Here is a 19,870-nt window from a genome sequence, read left to right as displayed (position 1 = left end):
TGTCCTGAACTGTCAAAGATCTTTATTGTACCCAGCTCTCAAGTTTTAAATTTCCATGCTGGCTTGAACCCCGGTATTGCTGCTTGCGGTTATATTTATTATCATTATTATTATTATTATTATTATTATTATTATTCAGAAATGTTTTCGCAAATTCCCTTGAGATGGTATATCGTAGAGACATGAAATTTTTACCAATGATTTACCTTGATCCTACCCAGCTTTCAACTTTTAAATGTCCATGCTGGCTTGAACCCCAAAAATTGCCACTTGCGGTTGTGCACGCAGGGCAGATAGGTTTAACCACGGGTTGGATCGGGTCCAACATTTGGGAGCTTTTTTGCCAACATCCTGTTAACGGTCAAGAAATCAAACTGAAAACTGACAGAATATTTTTAAAAATTTCTGAACAGAGAAAAATAAGTAAAATATTAAATATTTCCAGACCTCAGTATTTCTACAGTCCTTGCTACAGGTGATGTTGACTCTACTGATGATTTTTTCTTTAAATAGACACTAACATTGGTTTTTAAACAACTCTTTCAGCTGTCCCTTCCTTCACTGCCGCTAGGCTCCAGTGCCTTGCTAAAGGGCACCTGGCCTGATAGGAGAACGCTGACAGCAGCTCTTCACTCTTCACAAAAAATCATCCAGGTTTGTGTAGATTCAACTCAGCAGATTGAATTTCCTCCACATGTTTACATTGAGCATGCTGAAAGATAATAGTCGCCTCGGTGTTGTGCTCGGCATGCATTCATTAGCATCCGTTCACAGGCAGTAAACACATCGAACCACATCAGATCTTCCCAATCATTTGGATCAGGGTTTTTCAAATGGGGTTACGGGTACACAAGGCTTTTAGATATGTTGCATTATTAGTTGTTGCACAGCCACAGACATTGAAATTAACATTTTTGAGCAGTTTTAGTCTTGAACAGTGACCCCTAACCTGTAGAGTTACAAAACATTGAACAACTTGCATTGTTTGTAATTTTATTTTTTGCACAATGTTCAGGCTTTAATTTTATTTTTTATTTTTTTCAGTTTTATACTTTATTACACACTTATGACCATTATAAACCCAATGTCCCCATTAGGACATATTTTTTTGTCAAAAACTACTTACTGTTCAAAGACAATGCATAGTTTTATACACTTTATACACTTTATACACAGGTCCTCCTCATCCCAAATAGCTAGGAAAAATTAAAAATGCATACCAAACAAAAGCTCCGGTCTCAGGAGGATGGATTGCACCTTTCTGCCAGGGGGCCTACCAAGCACAATTAATTGAAATATTATCAAAATAGCAATATGACCAAGTGCAATATTCAAATCGCAGGAGCTGCAATTTTTTGATACATGTAAAATGTGTCTCAACATTCCATTATAAATGAAGCTTTGTGGGGCTACAGAGAGGCCCTGGCCTACAAATTATATTCCAGATGTAAATGGGCATGCTTGTGCTGTACAGACTCTAGCCAAATAACATCATCATCATTTTTAATTTTTTTAGTGAAGATGAAATGCAAAAATTACCCTTCCCACTAAAATTGTAAAGTAGAAACACAAATATCGTGGAAAAAACTGGGCCGCACCTGCACCCAGTGAAATTGTCCCCCCAGCCCCCTTGGGTTAAAATGGCAGCAAAGATAACAAAAATTGAAATTTATTCTTCTGCTATGGTGCCTTACTTTAGTGGATTATAACATATCAGGCATGACATTAATCTGCAGATGCGCTGGTTCACAATGAGACCAGACCTTTCTATGGATGTCAGTTTTTCAGCCACAACAAAGGCCAAAGTGTTTCCCGCAACAGGCAGTAAGGCTTGTGGTTTTTAGCCGATTTCTTGAAAACTTGCAGCTCCCTCGGGCCTGTTAAGAGGAGTGAGTAGTCAGCAGTCAATGATTGAATAAAACCGTCAATAAAACAGGTATTTCAACAAATGTAAATCACCACAACCACGAGAGGTCATTGAGCATACAGTTATACCATGTGCATACAAAAGATGAGGCTGATTGGTCAAGTAGTTTGTGAGACTGACAGACAGATAAATGCACTCACAAATGGGAACGCATGATCCCCTCTAATAATAAGAATATGTTTTAATGAGATTTACCTCGATTTATTGTACCTTTTTATTTACCTTTTTTTTCCTTTATTAAGAAAAAGGTTTTGTGCTGGTCAGCTGGTACTTGGCTGAAAAAATATTTCAAAGGAGGTCCATTATTAAAAAAGTTTGAGATCCACTCATTTAGATTATGATTTGTTGTTCTGCATTTGATTTCTTGACAATATATCTCATATAACAGTTTCCTTAAGCAGCTGACTGCAAATTCTGGGATGTCCTGCACTATCAAGGACACCTTACAAAAGTGGCCTGTGTTTGCATTATTGTGATATTACAGCCTGTTCTCATTTTAAATGGCCCAAAACCACCACTTTGTCAGTGATTTTGGCATTAGACACCTATGCAAAAAGGCACCCTTCGCAGTGGTATGATAAGCTGCCATGTGGCATCAGTCCCTATAGGGTGGGCAGGAGGGGAGGTGGATGGGTCCAACACACCCTGGACTGCAGAGGCCCGCTGTTCACTTCCTGTGTGAATGTTGAGCAAACCTATTATGTTTTTTCTATACCTAACCATGTGCTCTTGTTGTACAAGGAAATAAACAAGGCATTTAACGACATTGTAAGTTTATTTTGAAAAAGACTGTATGCATCTAACAAGCAGACTGTTACAGACTGTAGACTCCGTACATTTCCTGTGAAAACTGAAGTGTATTTTGAAGACATAATGTAACAGTAATGTAATGTAAATTTGTAATGTAAACTGACGCGGCATCCCGGAATGTTAACAAGACATACAGGAGGATATTTACCATGAAAGGCTGCTACATTTGATGAGTTAGAATGATGTGTTGGGTATTATCACCACATGACCTTAACAAAACTCTGATTTAAAAAAATAAATGTTTACATACAAAAGAACTAAAATCAGTGGTTGCTTGAAAGAAAGAAAATCTAAAATCTGATTATGGAATTTGTAGCTGTATATCTTTCTAATGCTGCTCTGTCTGGTTTGTGTGTGATGATGTGGAGCTGCAAGTTTCTTCCTCACAGCAGCTCTGCAGTGAAGCTGCTGCTAATCAGGAAGACAGAAGGTCACCAGTCCAAAAAAAAATGAAATCTGGAAGTCATTTGGATAAATGCCAAACAGTCTCTCTCTCTCTCTCTCTCTCTCTCATCTGTTTCTTGCTGTCAGTGTCTTTTCTCTCATTGTTAAAGTCAGAGTATCTCTCCTGACTGTAAGTTTGAAAGTTTTCCTTCAACACAGAAGCTGAACTCTCCTGCACAGTGAAAGAGTGGTTTATTTTCTGATCATCAGTGTAAATTATTTGAATTATCAGGCTTCTTTTTCTGTCAGTTTGGTGGACGGCTCTAAAAACTACAATACCCATCAACCTTAGTTGCTCGTGCTCTAAAGAATAGAAGAAGAGTCATGTTTCTTGAATTCCAAACCAGGTCTGGAATCTGAAAGTAAACTGATTTGAACAGCCTTAAGTTTTATTGGGTTTGCTTTGAAAGAATTTGAAGCTCTGAGATTGGGTGTTTCTTGCTGAGATGCAGCCTGGGAGTCGCAGTTGACCTTCAGTCTTCATGTCCACAAGCTTCTTGTACCTTTAACCTTTTATTGACGAAGCAAATATTGTCTAACACTGTTGTTCTTCTTTTGTTCTGATGATTGATCATGTCCATCCAATACTGTCTTCCACTAAAATTACTGCATATATGTTTTTTGCTTGTTTTTTTTTTTTTTTTCACGGGAAAACCCACTAAAAATGCTCGATTGGTTAAGCTTTGTGGTACTTCTTTTTACTGTGGTACAAAATTTTGTGAATGAAACTTGCCCACAAACGGATTTAAAGAAAAGGTGCTTTTATACAGAGCATACAGGTGCAGTTTGAAAAGTTTGAACAGTTGAAAGAGATTGATGACTCCAACTTGAAACAACTGTGTAAACCAAAGGTGACTGAAAACAGTCAGGGAGGTTTAGAAGCATATAAAAATGTTCTTGCATGAGGCCCACTGCCAATGCAGAAAGCGAATGAGATGTTTAGTTTTGAAGCTCTAAAATAACTGACTTTCCAGTCTCTTAAATTGCACCTCTCCTGTCTTTATTACTTGCTTGTTGTTGTTAACTGTACGACCTTTTTGTTGTCTTGTGGTGAACTTTGTCACTGTTCTATCTCTCTATATTTTTCACTTTCTCACATTTTCACATCTTAAAGTCCTCACAGTCATTTTTACCTTTTCACTATTTCCTGTCTCTATGTCCTCATGTTGCTTACTCTATGTCTCCCCCTTAGGAGTTAAGCAGTAACCGACCTTGTTTTTATGACGGCGAGTACTCTGGCCATGTATCTGTCATGTCCTCTAGGCAGCAGCCAGGTCCTGCAGAAATTATACAGCTAAATATGGCTTTAATATTCTGACTACTGGAGGTTTGCTTGATTTATCCCAGCTGAAACATAAACAGCCTCTGAAGTGAATACCTAACATGTAAGATCAGATAAATCAGGCTCAAACTGCCCACACCTGGCAGTGCTAGTGTCTTGCTCTGTACTTGGCTAAACAGGGCATAAAAGAATTCAACCTTCAACCTTGCCCAGTACTCTGAACTACACAGGGAAGCTGAGAGCTGATCCTTTAACCCGCTTTCCATCAGGACAGAAACTAAACCCAACTTTTGCAATGTTAATGCCTTGCTCTTAGAACCTTTTTCTTGGGAACCTCTAACCCTGGTGGTGTTAGTGCCTTGCATAAAACATAAGGTTCAACTCAACTTTTGCAATGTTAGTGCCTAGGGTCCAACCCTAACAGTGCAAATTACTTTCAGGTGTATATGTTTAGCTCATGGAACTTTACATTCTCGCCATGGCTGTTTTGATGCCTTGCATCAGGCAATTAAACCCTTAAAAGTGTGAACTGCTCTTTCTCCTGAATTGAACATGTGTCTCAGTTTTCTTTTTTGTGCATTTACTGAGCCACAAGATTTTACTTTTTACATTTTATCCATGTTTTTGTTGAAATATAGCCTTTTTGTCATCTTTAGAGCACTTTGTATCTTTGTTTGGACTCCAGCTCTACAAATAACATTTATTACTGTCTGGAAACTGTCAAACAAAAGAGAAAGACCATAAAAATGCTGCATCTGAAGACGTTAGTCTTCATGAAACTCCCACTCCCAGGTCACAAGGACCTCACACTGGAAAGGAAAGCAAGCTTTGGGAAATACTTCCTCAGTACAGGCTGGAATAAAGGTAAGGTGAAGAGATTGAAGGTGTGAGGCCAGACAAAAGGCTTCCTCTGAGGTCAGTGGGATCAAATCTACAGTATCCCTGGAGATCCAAGCTCTTCTCCAAGCTGTCAAATGTGCACATAGAGGTAGCAGAAAGATTAAATGCTGCACTTTTGTCCATATTTATCAAGCATGACAGTATTTCTGTCTCAGATGGATGGAGGGATGGATCAGACCATAGGAAGGTTGTACTAGTCTGGAGTCATCTTTTTAAATGTGGAAGGTATTTTGTACCTGAAATGATCTAGTTTTCCCCAGAGAGCAACATTCAGAGATGTTCAGGGGAAAACTCTGTCTATACTGAGAGGATGGATGGTTGAATGTGAGGTATGGGTCACGGCATTTAGATAACAGGCCAAATTTAGACATCACACCATGTCCTGCAATGTGTTGTCATAATATGGTAAACCTTCCCCAATAAAGGTCAGGATTTGATGTCTGACTCTCAGAGTCAGAGTGGAGGCTTTGTACCAGAGCCACCATTTTGGAAATTGACAGCCATATGGAGGGAAATCTATCACAGAAGAAGTGACAGAGTACATTATATACACCCTTAAAGACACACACAAATGTGTTGGATCAGACTTAATAAAGGAGGAAATTATCTCGACGCTTAGAGACTGGAAATTTTCTCCACAGATATTGGTTTGTTTCAGGATATGTTGCTGGATTTAAAGTCATGTTGACAGACTTGAGGCTTCCTCCAGGTCACGTAGACCTAACCTGTCTGTTTCCAGATAACCAGATAAGCCACAAGCCGACAGCTAAATGCAGCTCAGGGGAGTTATATTTTTTGGTCTGGATGAGTGGTGGACTGGATGGATGAATGTGGAAATGGAGGGAGAAATTGATGACTGACTCCAAAATTAAGTTTCCACAAAAAAAGGAAAATAGAAATTGATTGATAGTGTTATGATAGTTTCTAAGTAAAGCACATAACTTTGACCTCTGGTTGATATAATGACACTGACTCAGTTCTGGTGTTGCACGGTATACTGGTACCAATGGTAGACCACGGTACTAAAACTCCACGGTACATATGATACCATAATGTTGGAGTACCGTAGTACTACGGTACCTCATGGTACCACTTCTGTGGGATAAGTTCAAAGTCCAATCGCAAGAGGGTGAGTGTCCATGTGCCGTTCAATAACGGTGTGCACTGACCAATAACAGTGCACGCTGGCCACCTGGCACTCAATATGCTGGTGCAGTAGTTTGTTTTCAAGTGACATTTCAGGCATTAGCCGAGCTATTGAGTATCTTTAAGCACTGAAAGTTATTATTTATTTCTTTTTACTTGTAGGCAGTGATTTGTTTTCCACAGAGCTCTACGTGCGAGAATTTTACTCGCATTTGCGACTAAAAATAGTTTTGTGCAAGCAAAAGAAAACATTCAGGAGCATGCTGTGTGAGTACAGATTTCAACCAGCAGCAGAAACGAAAGGCGAATCCTGCCGGTTGTGGGTTGAACCGTGGTCACAGACAGGAATACGGCGGATGATCCGATCACATTTCTCTCTTTGTGGCAGGTAACAGTCCACAAACCTCACCGCACTTAAGGGACTGTTCTTAACTTATCAGAGGAGGAGGGTGGCTGGTTGATTTTTATTTTATTTATTTATTTTTATTTTGATCCCCCTATGTTAATCGCTTATTGATGCTGTTTTTGAAGTATGAATAAGTCAGTAAGTAATTTATTCCATTGAAATATCATTGATGTATTATAGAAAAGTGATTTATCTTTTTGTAAATGACAAAAGGCACATCTGCCTAATTTTAGCTGTGGTATCGTGATACTACTCAGAACCATGATACTTTCACTGGTATCGTACCATGGGTCCCAATTTTGGTACCGTGACCACACTACTCAGTACTTAATGAGTCAATTTATTGTCATTACTAACTTTATTTTGAATGATCATTTCAGTTATGCGACAAAGTTGTATGTTTATATATGTATGGATGGATAAGTAGCCAGCCATCCTTTTCTTTCTGAGCATCACCTGATTGATGCACCCTTCTGCCTGAGTGGAGAGGCCTAAAAACCTTGGATTGGTCATCAGTTGAATTTAGAAGCACTGCCTCTGTAACTTTTCAGTTTTTGTTGTGCACATGTCAGTGCTTGCAATCACATCAACTGGTTCTTTCATCAAGGAAGAAGCCTCAAGGAACTGATCACATATAGCAAGCAAATGGTTCTACAGTGAGATTAGGTCAAAGAGACTGCTGTTTGAGTTAGCTCTTAATGAACATTAGAATTAGTACAATCAACAGTATGAAAAGCAGAGTGACAGTGAGAGGTGTGAAGTGCTCTGGTGGCCAAGGGGTTAAGGTGCCGACTGTGTACCACAAGGTCTTTGGTTGGTGTTAACTACTGTTTTAAAGCCTTGAGTTAGGCATTTTGGCTGTCGCTGTCTTAGATTTTTGGAGAAGTGACCATACATAGATGAGAGGCTAGAGCTGTGGAGAAACGAGGCGTAAATCTTTCTTTCAAAATTATTTTTATTGAATTTTCCTTGGATGCATGTTTATATCAACTGTCAGGGCACACAGGATTTCATCCAATACATCCATAAAATAGGCAAGTACGAAAGTAATAATAATACCAAAATTATAAAGAATCAAAATATACAAAAACAATGCAAGTAGAATACAATATGAAGAATAACCATGTATGAGGAAAAAGGAAAAAAGAAAAAAATGAAATGAAACCGAAATAGAAGGGGGAAAAAAAGGACAATGAGACACACAAACATACAGACGGGGTGGGGGTGGGGGGTCCAGTTGTGCGTTGAATTATTCGTCTTCATACATGAAGTTATAGTGGGTCAGCTGGAAGTTTATCACTCTAATTGAAGCCCATCTAATTGCTTTACAAATTCAATAAAGCCATCCCATGTCTTATGAAACTTCTGGAGAGCACCATCAACAGTATACCTGGTCTTTTCTAACTTGAGATTACACATGATACTCTTGATGAGATGTGTGTGTGTGGGTGGAGCAGCATTTTTCCAGTTCAGCAAAATCAACCACCGCGCTAGTAGGGAGGAGAATGCCATAGCCTTGCATTGACAGGAGGTCATAGATATGTTTTCTGAGGTTACACCAAAAATGGCAATGAGGGGGCACGGAGTAACATGTTTTTTAAATATTTTAGAGAATAAATCAAAAAAAAGAGGACCAGAAATGATCTAATTCAGGGCAACCCCAGAATATATGATATAAAGTTGCAGGAAGCATTTTGCATCTGTCACATAGGAGGTCAGTGTGTGGGTAAATTTTTGTCAGGGCAGTCTCACAATAATGTAGGCAGTGCAATACCTTGAACTGGATAAGATTATGGCGTGCACATATGGATGAGGATTGTACACGATTCAAGGCTGTGTCCCAAATGTCATCCGAGATGTCAAAGCCAAGCTCCTCCTCCCAGTGCTGTTTTATAATAGTTAAAGTAGGCATATTAATCGAAATTATGAATTCATAAACTTTGGCCAGCCTCCCCCTTCGAGAGTGTAAAAGCGTGTTAATTATATGATCAAGATGGGTTTTAGGTGGGAGAGAGGGAAAATCTGGTAACTTCTTCCTAATAAAATCCCTCACCTGCAAGAACTGAAAGAAATGAGAGCGTGGCAGATCAAATTTTTCTTGGAGCTGTGTGAAACTGGCGATGACACCATCTATGTACAAGTGCTCCAGTTTTTGGATGCCCTTGGCATGCCAGATTTTAAAAACAGAGGAATGGCTAGAGGGGGGAATAAGGGGTTGTTAGAAAGTGGGGAGAAGAGAGACATGCTCTGAAGGCCAAAGGAAAGTTTAAATTTTTTCAGAATTCTTAAAGAATGCCACAAAACAGCATTATGTTTGGGGATTGAAACTGGGAGCGGGAGCAATGCCCCTAAGGAGCGAGGCGTAAATCTGACTGAGAGGCTGAGAAAACCACCATGGTAGCGACTTGTCAATCAACAAGGTAGCCAAGCCCTAAAGCATACCCTGCTTTGTCAAGAACATCATGCTGTACTGAAGAATTGAAAACCAGTGGCTGAGATTACAACAAGGCTCCTGCAGTTCCATAAAAAGTCCTGAAAGGCATTGAATTCATTGATCTAAAATTAAGACCTTAATTGTTATTTACAGGTCTGGGGCAGCACGGTGGTGTAGTGGTTAGCACTGTCGACTCACAGCAAGAGGGTTCCTGGTTCAAACCCGGGAGGGAGCCCTTCTGTGCGGGGACTGTGCATGTCCCCGTGTCAGCATGGGTTTTCTCCAGGTACTTCAGCTTCCTTCTACAGTCCAGAGACATGCAGGTTGGGGATAGGTTAATTGGTGACTCGAAATTGGCCGTAGGTGTGACTGTGAATGGTTGTCTTTCTCTATGTGTTAGCCCTGCGATTGTCTGGCGACCTGTCCAGGGTGTACCTGGCCCAATGTCAGCTGGGATAGGCTCCAGCCCCTCAAAAGGATAAGCGGTTATGGAAATGAATGAATGTCTTAAATCAACATTTCAAATGTCTTAAAAATACCAAGATATGCTTGCTAGCTGTCACTGCAACCAGGAAGTAGGTAAGGTATGTGCAAATTCAAGGAAAGTTGACTTTTTAGCCAAGATTTTGCAGCATGATTTAAACCGGTAGTGCATACGAGGCTCTACGTATTTTATATTTTACGTGTTAAAAAACACAATATGCTCGGAAAACCTGGCATCAAACACCACAGACTTTCCAGTTTTTTTCTACCCTCATCTTCGCCACACCTTCATGCCCATGGGCAACACCAACATGTTGTCATCCCAAGTTGTCACATATCGCAGCTTTGTCAGTGGCATTTCATGTCTACATGTTATGTGCAAGGTGTCCCCCTGCATCTGCTGTTGACATTCTGGGACACCACAACCAAGCCAGAACATCAACAAAAGCATGGGATTAGGTTTAGAAATAAGCATCACGATTTGACTCTACATTCATTTGGGAAGCAAACAGCAGGCTCCTGGGTGAAAGTCTAGGGTTTGTTGGACCCATCCGCTACCACTCCCATCCACCCTACAGGGACTTTTCAGCTCCTTAAATTCCATTGTTGCTGGCAGCGTTTTAACCTGACTCCGTCCAGGGGTGTATCATACTGTTACTCAAGTGTTGTCTGGCCGACTGGCAGCATATTATAACACCGCAAAAGGTTCATTCCAAGCATGTTACCAACTGATGCCGCCCAGCAGCGTATCATAAATTAAAAAAAAAAAAAAAAGGATGAGCAGACTTGTGTAATGCATTTAGTCAGTCTGCATTTCTTGCCAGTATTACCCCTTTTAATGAATACCACTTCATATTCTTCATAGAGCTCCATCAGCATGTTTGTTCTGCTGGAGAGAGGAGCACAGCTCTTGTTTTTTCCTTCATTTTATGACTTAATATCCTCTGTTTGACAATCATTTGTTCTGGGCTGCTTGTATACTGCATGTGGGTGCTCAGTTGAAGCTTTTTCAAGCCTCACTAGAGTTAACGCTAATCAGACAAGGCTGAATTCTGTTCATGGAACGGTCCTAAATGGAAGTTGACAATAAGTCAAACGGGGCTTTTTCATTTAAGCACGGATTTCCTTAGTTGCAATGATGGAATAGCCCCCTATTGTTTTGCCAATCAAGCATGGACACCACCTGTCACATGTTCTTTTACCATTCAAACATGGACACCACCTGTCACATGAGGCGTTTCTCAATACTCAAGTTCAGCAGTTTGGACTTGTCGACTTGGCAAGTCCACGCGAGAGTCCGGACCTCCCAAGAATGGGAGGACGGGAGTACAGTCATTTTTGCTTTTGGAACAGCAGCGATCTTGATGATGTCACCACCCCTGCTCATCTTGGCTGTTGTACTGTGTTGTATACATGTATTTAAAACAATATAAACACAGCCCAGCCCTGCATCTTTTCATTGTCATTCTAAGAAATTAATATGTATATGTTTTTAACATTTCAACATATATAACTGACATACAAAAACATATAAATAGCCAAAATATTTTAATAAAATGTCTTTTAAAACCTTTTCCCAGCAGCTGGCTTCTGATTATGTGTAATCAAAACAAAAGCATGGTGCGGGGGGAAAAGTGGAGAGTTTGTGTTTATTGTGATTGTGAGCATTGGCGAGTTGGAAATCGAAAATCGATAATTGACGTGGATCAGAAAAGGCGTCTTGGTGCAGTTATTGCAGCAGGATTGCTGTACCTGCAGGCTGAAGAGGAGGCTGCCCAGCTGAGGAGGCAGAATCAAGAAAGACAGCGGAAAATGAGGTGGAGGATGAGGATGAGACGTGCTATGCTTGCATGTCTCAATTGTTTGATATATTTGTCCAGTTGTGGACAAAGTACCCAGAAAAAGTAGTAATATCACAACAAAGAACAAAAACTCAGTCACAAGTAAAAGTGCTGCATACCAAATCTGACTTGAGTAAAAGTATCTGGGTATTGTCAGCAAAATGTAGGCCTACTTAAAATTAAAAGTTAAAAGTACTCATTATGGCCCAGTTTCAGGTGTTGTAATCATCATATACATTAATATGTATTGAGTATTAATTGATCAATTTACACATAGGCCACATGTAAGCAGCATTTAAATGTTGTCATGGTAGAAATAATTTTAACACCTTTCACTGGTGTACTAGTCTGATTGATAACGCATATCAATTTGTAAAAATGAAACTTACAACATATAAAACAAACCATCTGAAAAGTAACTATAGCTATCAAATAAATGTAGCTTGAGTAGAATGTAAAATAGCACAAAGTACCCAAAGTACAAGTACATCAAATTTGTACTAGCTAGATACTTGAGTAAATATACTTAGTTACTGTGCATCACTACATTTGTCTCATAATTATGCTTTCTGTCTACATTTTTATGGAGACTTGACAGTTTACTTGGTACACCTAGAAAAAAAAAAGCTGTTTAATGTTGTATTAAGTGTAACGTTTTATTGAAGTGTTGAGTTGTAGATTGTGGTGCTGTTGAACTGTACTGGATTATACTGACAGCAGTTTCTCATTTAGTCTATCCTCACCAATATAAATGGGATCAAACAGGTTAGATGTTAAGAGGGAAATCAGTATTTAAAATGCTGTTGAATAAATACTACAATAAATACAATTAATCTTTAAATACAATAAATGAATTACAATAAATTCTTAAAATCATTATTGAATGGTAAAAACACAGAAATAAGCAAAAGAATACATACAAAGAACAACTAAATTAACAATCTTACAATATTTAATAATATAATAATATGTCTTATATAGCCTACTGAGAATGAATATTGCTAATTAGACATACCCCAAACAAATTACATTTCATATTTAACCGCTACAGAGATATCAGCGACGAATTTCAAAAGGACTACGTGAGAGAGGCTGTTCTTGGTGGGGCAGCCTGAGCGCTCATACACACGTTTATTATCTATGAGCGCTGACACCGACATGGTTGACATCTGGCGGGACCTTACATTCAAGTGGGCTCTATATTAAAACATCGACCAGGGATTTGAAGTTTAAACTACGCATGAAAACTCTCCATTCCGTGACAAAACAACAGTAGCATATTGGTAATTACGACTTACAATTGTGCGCCTTTCCCTCACTCGCTATTTCTGATGATTGTTGCGAAATGCATGCTGGGATACCTGGCTGTCTGAAGTCCACACAAGTCTGCTCTGATGCATCCCTGGTAAAAGGGGCGTGGCGAGAACACATCTGGGCATTTGGACTGAACTTGGCTAGATGTGAACTTTGAATTGGAACAGTACTTGGGCTGTGACTGATGACAGCTATGAAAACAGCTATGTTCTTTTACCAATCAAACATGGACACCACCTGTCACATGTTCTTGTACCAATCAAACATGGACACCACCTGTCACATGTTCTTGTACCAAATCAAACATGAAAGCCAATTGTCATGTGTTCAAACACTGACCCCAACTAGCAGCTTGTTTATATGCAGCAACATTTGTGCTGAAGTGACCAAGAAAGATGTAAATGAGCTCAGAGTCTGGTTACATCCTGGATCAACATCAGAAGAGTATATCATGTGTGACAATGACAGGCAGACACTGGTTCTGAAGACCTAAAATTACACTCTTATCACACACTATATGATTTTGTCAGTCAACACCAGCTGACTGAAACTGACCCAATCCAAATCATCATCACAGATACATTCCTAATGTGCGACAGCTGTGTGTTATTGGGATGCTGCTCTTCCTGCACAGGAAAATATGTCAATTATCAAAGTCTGGGCAGTAATCAGATTTCCTACAAAAAATATTTGACACAAGTATTTAGTGAGGTCTAAAAGTATTTTGCAGGATACATATCATATATAAGATTTGCTGCTTGCCTTCCACCACCCTGAGCTCTGTACTGTGACCACAGCTCCATCTGAGACTATTCCAGAAATGACTGACGGGCATTTTCTGGCAGGAATCCTTCCTGGTTTGTCTCTCAGTGTATTTATGAGAGCTCTTTAATCCCTGTAATTCCAGCGGTTTTGTTTCCTCCAGTGATTACTGCCTCGCGTCTGCTGAAAGAATGATGGCCTGAGCACATTTGTCTTTTTCTCTGTGAAGACTCTTGAAACTCAATTAGTGGAGGATCTGTTCCAGCCCACTGCTGTCTCCTGCGACTAATAGTTCTTATCATCTGCTGAACACAATGATGGATTTATTCCTCTTTCTAACTGTGTATGAAGACCCTCCTGTATATCTGTATGTGTTTTGGAAATTGACTCTTTTATTTCATCCCAGTGATGTTCGAAAGAGGAATGGAGTGAGTTATATACGGACTGAAGTTTTTCACGCCCTTGCAGCAATTATTTATTTCAACAAATTGAACCTGCCTGCCTCTAACTATATTTCAGTTTTTAATGTCAGGTGCTTTTTAGCACAATGAACCAGAAATGTCGCAGAAATTCAAATGTGGAATGTTTGTTTCCATAAAGGAGGCTGAAGTGAACAAACAGACTTCCTGCACGTCAGAAAGACATCTGTGGAAAAAATGACAAGAGTATTATAGGTCAAATAACATGCTCTCATATGAAAAGGGTAATAAAGACATATAGTTGTTGTCATGGTGAACTTTTGGGTTGTTGATAAAATTTATGTGCTTAGATTTCACTGTGACTTTGAAGGGGTGGTTCACCTCTTATTAAGAATACCTTTATTAACTTAATTCAGGGTCATAAATGAAGTCTTTTGTTTTGAGATTTTGGAAACGATACATCTTTAATGATGTATGTGTTTTTGAATCATTAGAAAGCACCAGGAAGGAAGAGTTAGGGAATGTGAAGGCTAAGGCTGAATCCAAATGTCCAGATTTCACTGCACTTGCACACTCATGGACTTGACAGGCATGTTCCCAGGAAGTCTGTGAGTGCAAAGGGCTGTCCACATTTCATCAAGTCCACAAGGGGACTCAAAGGGACTCTCTGTGGACTTCCAGAGAGTGCGCTTGGGGTACAGTTTTCTCATTAGGGCTGGTTAGCATATAAAAAATTGTGATACCAGTGCCCTTAACAAGATATCGATACTAATAGAGTAATTAATTTAATAACTTTTTTTCTGCTTCATTCAATACCCATCATGTGAATGGAAGCATTTCAATTTCAATTTCAATTTATTTATTTAAAAAGGGACAGTGCATATTAATGAACATATACACGTAAATATGCCAGATTATAGCCGTAGGCTAATTTCCATCTGTAGTCCCTTGGCAGGTTGATATTACATCAGATAAAATAGAAAAAAAGAAAAGAAACAGAACATACACAATACAAGTACACGGCTCATTCAAGACATATACATACAAGTACACAGAACAGAGTACAGAGACCAGTCGAGCTAGTGTGCAAAAAAGGAAAGTGCTGTTGCATAGATAACATATGGATTGCACAGATTTAAATAATACAAATCTAAATTGCACAATGCTCTTATAAAGTGCTAGTGCATATTAGGTAAAGTGCTACTGCAAAACAGAAAATTGACCAGTACTAAATGAAGATTGCACATTGTCCTACTACATATTACTAATAAATAGTACAGTTATAAATATGAAGTGCATACTTAGTGGCATAAAATTCAGTTATACTTTATAACATTTTGGTGGCATTTCTGCATGCTGAATAGTCAACACTGTCAAATGCACTATGCTCAACTTCACAACAGACTGTATGGGTTGTAGCTGCTGCAGCAGCGGATAAACCAGAATCAGAAAAGTTTTATTGCCAAGAAACTTTGCACTTACAAGGAATTTGACTTGGTGATGATCTGGTGCATAACATTTAAACACGGCGCAAAAATATAAAGATATAAATTAAAATTAAGACAATTAAAGATAAAATATATAAATAAATAAATAAATAAATAAATAAATAAAAATAAGAAGATTTTTATGCCCATATTAGAGAATGAGGCCCAATGAACACTGAGGGAATTTTAACCAGGAGAATTTTCAGCTGGTTGCAGGCTTAAGCTGAAGAACGGTTGCAGGTATTGTTTGACTGGAGATGCTTCAATACTATTTAGCACCAGGTTATTTTGGCAGATACCTTAAAAGTATTGAGTTCCAATACCAGCCCTACTTCTCACATGTCCAACACTGTTTTGAATTTTTAAAAAGACAGTTTTAGCCACATCAGCCGCACATCTATAGAGATGCTAATGTCAGTTAATTGTCTCTGTGTTCCAGACTGAAATATCTCAACAACTATTGCACTGATTGTTTTGAAATGTGGTTCATCAATCATGTTCTCCTCAGGATGAATTGTATTAACTTTAGGGATCCTCTGACTGTTCATCTAGTGCCACCAGCGGGTCAAGATTTTAATGTGTTCAATACTTTGGTTTATATTGTCTGTATTTCAATCAATCAATCAATCAATTTTATTTATAAAGCCCAATATCACAAATCACAATTTGCCTCACAGGGCTTTACAGCATACGACATCCCTCTGTCCTTAAGACCCTCACAGCAGATAAGGAAAAACTCCCCAAAAAAACCCCTTTAACGGGGAAAAAAAACGGTAGAAACCTCAGGAAGAGCAACTGAGGAGGGATCCCTCTTCCAGGACGGACAGACGTGCAATAGATGTCGTACAGAACAGATCAGCATAATAAATTAACAGTAATCCATATGACACAGAGAGAGAGAGAGAGAGAGAGAGAGAGAGAGAGAGAGATATGCAGGTAATGACAGTAGCTTACAACAACATTAATGAAAGTAATAATATTATAGTTATAGTTCTGGTTACTGCAGTACAATATGTTGAAAGTATGTATTAATACCTGGCAGTATACATGTGTGACAATAATCATATGTGTGTAATAACAGTAGAAGTATGACTAATGACTAATGATGGCAGCAGCAGGAGGAAGCATCTGGTGGGACCACGGCAGCAGCACAACCACACACGTCACGCTGTCCAGGCACCGCTGTGATATGAGTTAATCTGAGAGACAGTGGAGCACAAAGGCTCCGGAGAAGAAGCCGAGTTAGTGACATCCAGAATGGCCGGGTTAGCTAGATGCAGTAATAGGATACGAGAGAGAGAGAGAGAGAGAGAGAGAGAGAGAGAGAAGGGGCCCGGTGTATTATAGAGGGGTCCTCCGGCAGACTAGGCCTAAGTCAGCCTAACTAAGGGCTGGTACAGGACAAGCCTGAGCCAGCCCTAACTATAAGCTTTATCAAAGAGGAAAGTCTTAAGTCTAGTCTTAAATGTGGAGACGGTGTCTGCCTCCCGGACCGTAACAGGAAGATGATTCCAGAGGAGCCTGATAGCTAAAGGCTCTGGCTCCTGATCTACTTTTGGAGACTTTAGGGACCACGAGTAACCCTGCGTTCTCAGAGCGCAGTGTTCTGGTGGGATAATATGGCACTATGAGCTCTCTAAGATATGACGGAGCTTGACCATTTAGAGCTTTATAAGTTAACAGTAGGATTTTAAATTCAATTCTGGATTTTACAGCGAGCCAGTGCAGAGAAGCTAAAACAGGAGAGATATGATCGCGTTTATTAGTTCCTGTTAGTACACGTGCTGCTGCATTCTGAATTAGCTGGAGAGTTTTTAAGGACTTACTAGAGCTACCTGATAATAGAGAGTTACAGTAATCCAGCCTTGAGGTAACAAAAGCGTGGACCAATTTTTCTGCATCTTTCCGGGTCAGGATAGGCCTAATTTTCGCAATATTAGATGAAAAAATGCAGTCCGTGAGGTTTGCTTTAAATGAGAATTAAAAGACAAATCTTGATCAAATATTACTCCGAGGTTTCTTACGGTAGTGGCAGGGGCCAGAGCAATGCCATCTAGAGAAACTATGTCATCAGATAAAGAGTCTCTGAGTTGTTTGGGGCCAAGAACAATAACTTCAGTTTTGTCTGAATTTAACATCAGGAAATTGGTGCTCATCCAAGTTTTTATGTCTTTAAGGCAATTATGGAGTTTAGTTAATTGATTGCTTTCTTCTGGCTTCATTGATAAATACAACTGAGTATCATCCGCATAACAATGGAAATGTATAGAGTGATTTCTAATGATGTTACCTAAAGGAAGCATATATAGAGTAAACAGGATTGGTCCGAGCACAGAACTCGGAACTCCAAAACAAACTTTAGTACGTAAGGATGGTTCATTGAACGTCAACAAATTGAAAACGATCAGATAAATAAGATTTAAACCAGCTTAGCGCTGAACCTTTTAAGCCAATTAAGTGATCCAGTCTCTGCAGTAGAATTTGATGGTCAATTGTGTCAAACGCCGCACTAAGATCTAATAAAACAAGTACAGAGACGAGTCCTTTGTCAGAAGCAATCAGAAGGTCATTTGTAATTTTAACTAGTGCTGTCTCAGTGCTATGATGCACTCTAAATCCTGACTGAAATTCCTCAAATAAATTATTATCCTGGAGAAAATCACACAGCTGGTCTGCGACTACTTTCTCAAGGATCTTTGACATAAAGGGAAGATTAGATATTGGTCTATAATTGGCTAACACCTCTGGATCCAGGGTGGGCTTTTTTAGTAGAGGTTTAATTACAGCTATCTTAAAAGACTGTGGTACATAGCCTGTTAATAAGGATATATTGATCATATCTAATATATGAGTGTTAACTAAAGGAAAGACCTCCTTAAGTAGCCTAGTTGGGATGGGGTCTAAGAGACACGTTGATGATTTGGATGAAGAAATCACTGCGGTCAATTCTTGAAGAGAAATTGGGGAGAAGCAATCTAAATATATATTAGATTTTACAGCTGTGTTTGAGGTTAGATAGGTACTATCTGAGGGCAAGAGGTCATGAATTTTGCCTCTAATAGTTAGAATTTTGTCATTAAAAAAGCTCATAAAATCATTACTGCTAAGGGCTAAGGGAATACAAGGCTCAATAGAGCTTTGACTCTCAGTCAGCCTGGCTACAGTGCTGAAAAGAAACCTGGGGTTGTTCTTATTGTCTTCTATTAGAGCTGAGTAATAGTTTGCTCTGGCATTGGAGGCCCCTCTTATAAGTTTTGAGACTGTCTGTCCAGATTAAACGAGATTCTTCCAGTTTGGTTAATCGCCAATTCCTTTCAAATTTTCGCGATATTTGTTTTAACTTACGGGTTTGACAGTTATACCAAGGAGCGAACTTGCTATCAACAAAATGATCAATTCGGGAGAGGTTAAAGTCGGCACGGGAAACCTCTGTTACTGAAGGTATTGGTATTGAATTTAACGACGAAGTAATCTTTTCCTTAAGTTTTGCGACAGCACTATCTGATAAACATCTAGTATAGTAACTGTTGCTGAGTGGTGTGTAATCGAGTAAAAAGAAATCAAAAGTAATCAGATAATGATCCGATAGCGAGGGATTCTGTGGAAAGACTTTTAGGTTATCAATTTCAATTCCATACGTCAGAACTAGATCGAGGGTATGGTTAAAACAATGAGTAGGTTCATGTACACCCTGACTGAAGCCAATGGAGTCTAATAATGAGATAAACGGTAGCCAGGAGTCATTATCAACGCGTCGACATGAATGTTAAAATCGCCTACAATAATAACTTTATCTGATTTAAGAACTAAACTGGATAAAAACTCTGAGAATTCAGATACAAATTCAGAATACGGGCCAGGAGCACGGTACACTATAACAAATAAAAGTGGCTGCGAGGTTTTCCAGGTCGGATGTAAAAGACTAAGAGGCTTTCAAATGAATTATAATCTAGTTTAGGTTTAGGACTGATTAACAGGCTAGAGTTAAAAATGGCTGCAACTCCCCCTCCTCGGCCACTGCCTCGAGGAATGTGGGTATTATTATGACTGGGAGGAGTGGATTCATTTAGACTGACATATTCATCTTGACACAGCCACGTTTCAGTGAGACTGAGTAAATCAATATGATTATCTGATATTAATTCGTTTACTAACACTGCTTTAGACGATAGAGACCTGATATTCAACAGTCCGCATTTAATTCTCCTGTTTTGT

General features: G+C 39.2%; 1 protein-coding gene across 10 annotated transcripts in view; it reads left to right on the top strand.

Annotated features, from left to right (window-relative positions):
- The window catches only part of sugct (succinyl-CoA:glutarate-CoA transferase), a 310,078-nt gene that overhangs the window by 162,897 nt on the left and 127,311 nt on the right, over positions 1–19,870 (top strand). For 2 of the 10 annotated variants that reach the window (XM_049565788.1, XM_049565793.1), the window contains exon 13: positions 547–654. The exons of the other annotated variants lie outside the window; for them this stretch is intronic. In XM_049565788.1, the coding sequence (XP_049421745.1) occupies positions 547–654 (108 nt within the window). The remainder of the gene's footprint in view (positions 1–546; positions 655–19,870) is intronic. 10 annotated transcript variants of the gene reach the window in all.

The sequence above is a fragment of the Epinephelus fuscoguttatus genome, linkage group LG21, assembly GCF_011397635.1.
Source record: "Epinephelus fuscoguttatus linkage group LG21, E.fuscoguttatus.final_Chr_v1".
NCBI classification, from domain to species: domain Eukaryota; kingdom Metazoa; phylum Chordata; class Actinopteri; order Perciformes; family Serranidae; genus Epinephelus; species Epinephelus fuscoguttatus.
The sequence above is the reverse complement of the archived record's forward strand: the minus strand, read 5'-3'. Positions and strand labels throughout refer to the sequence as shown.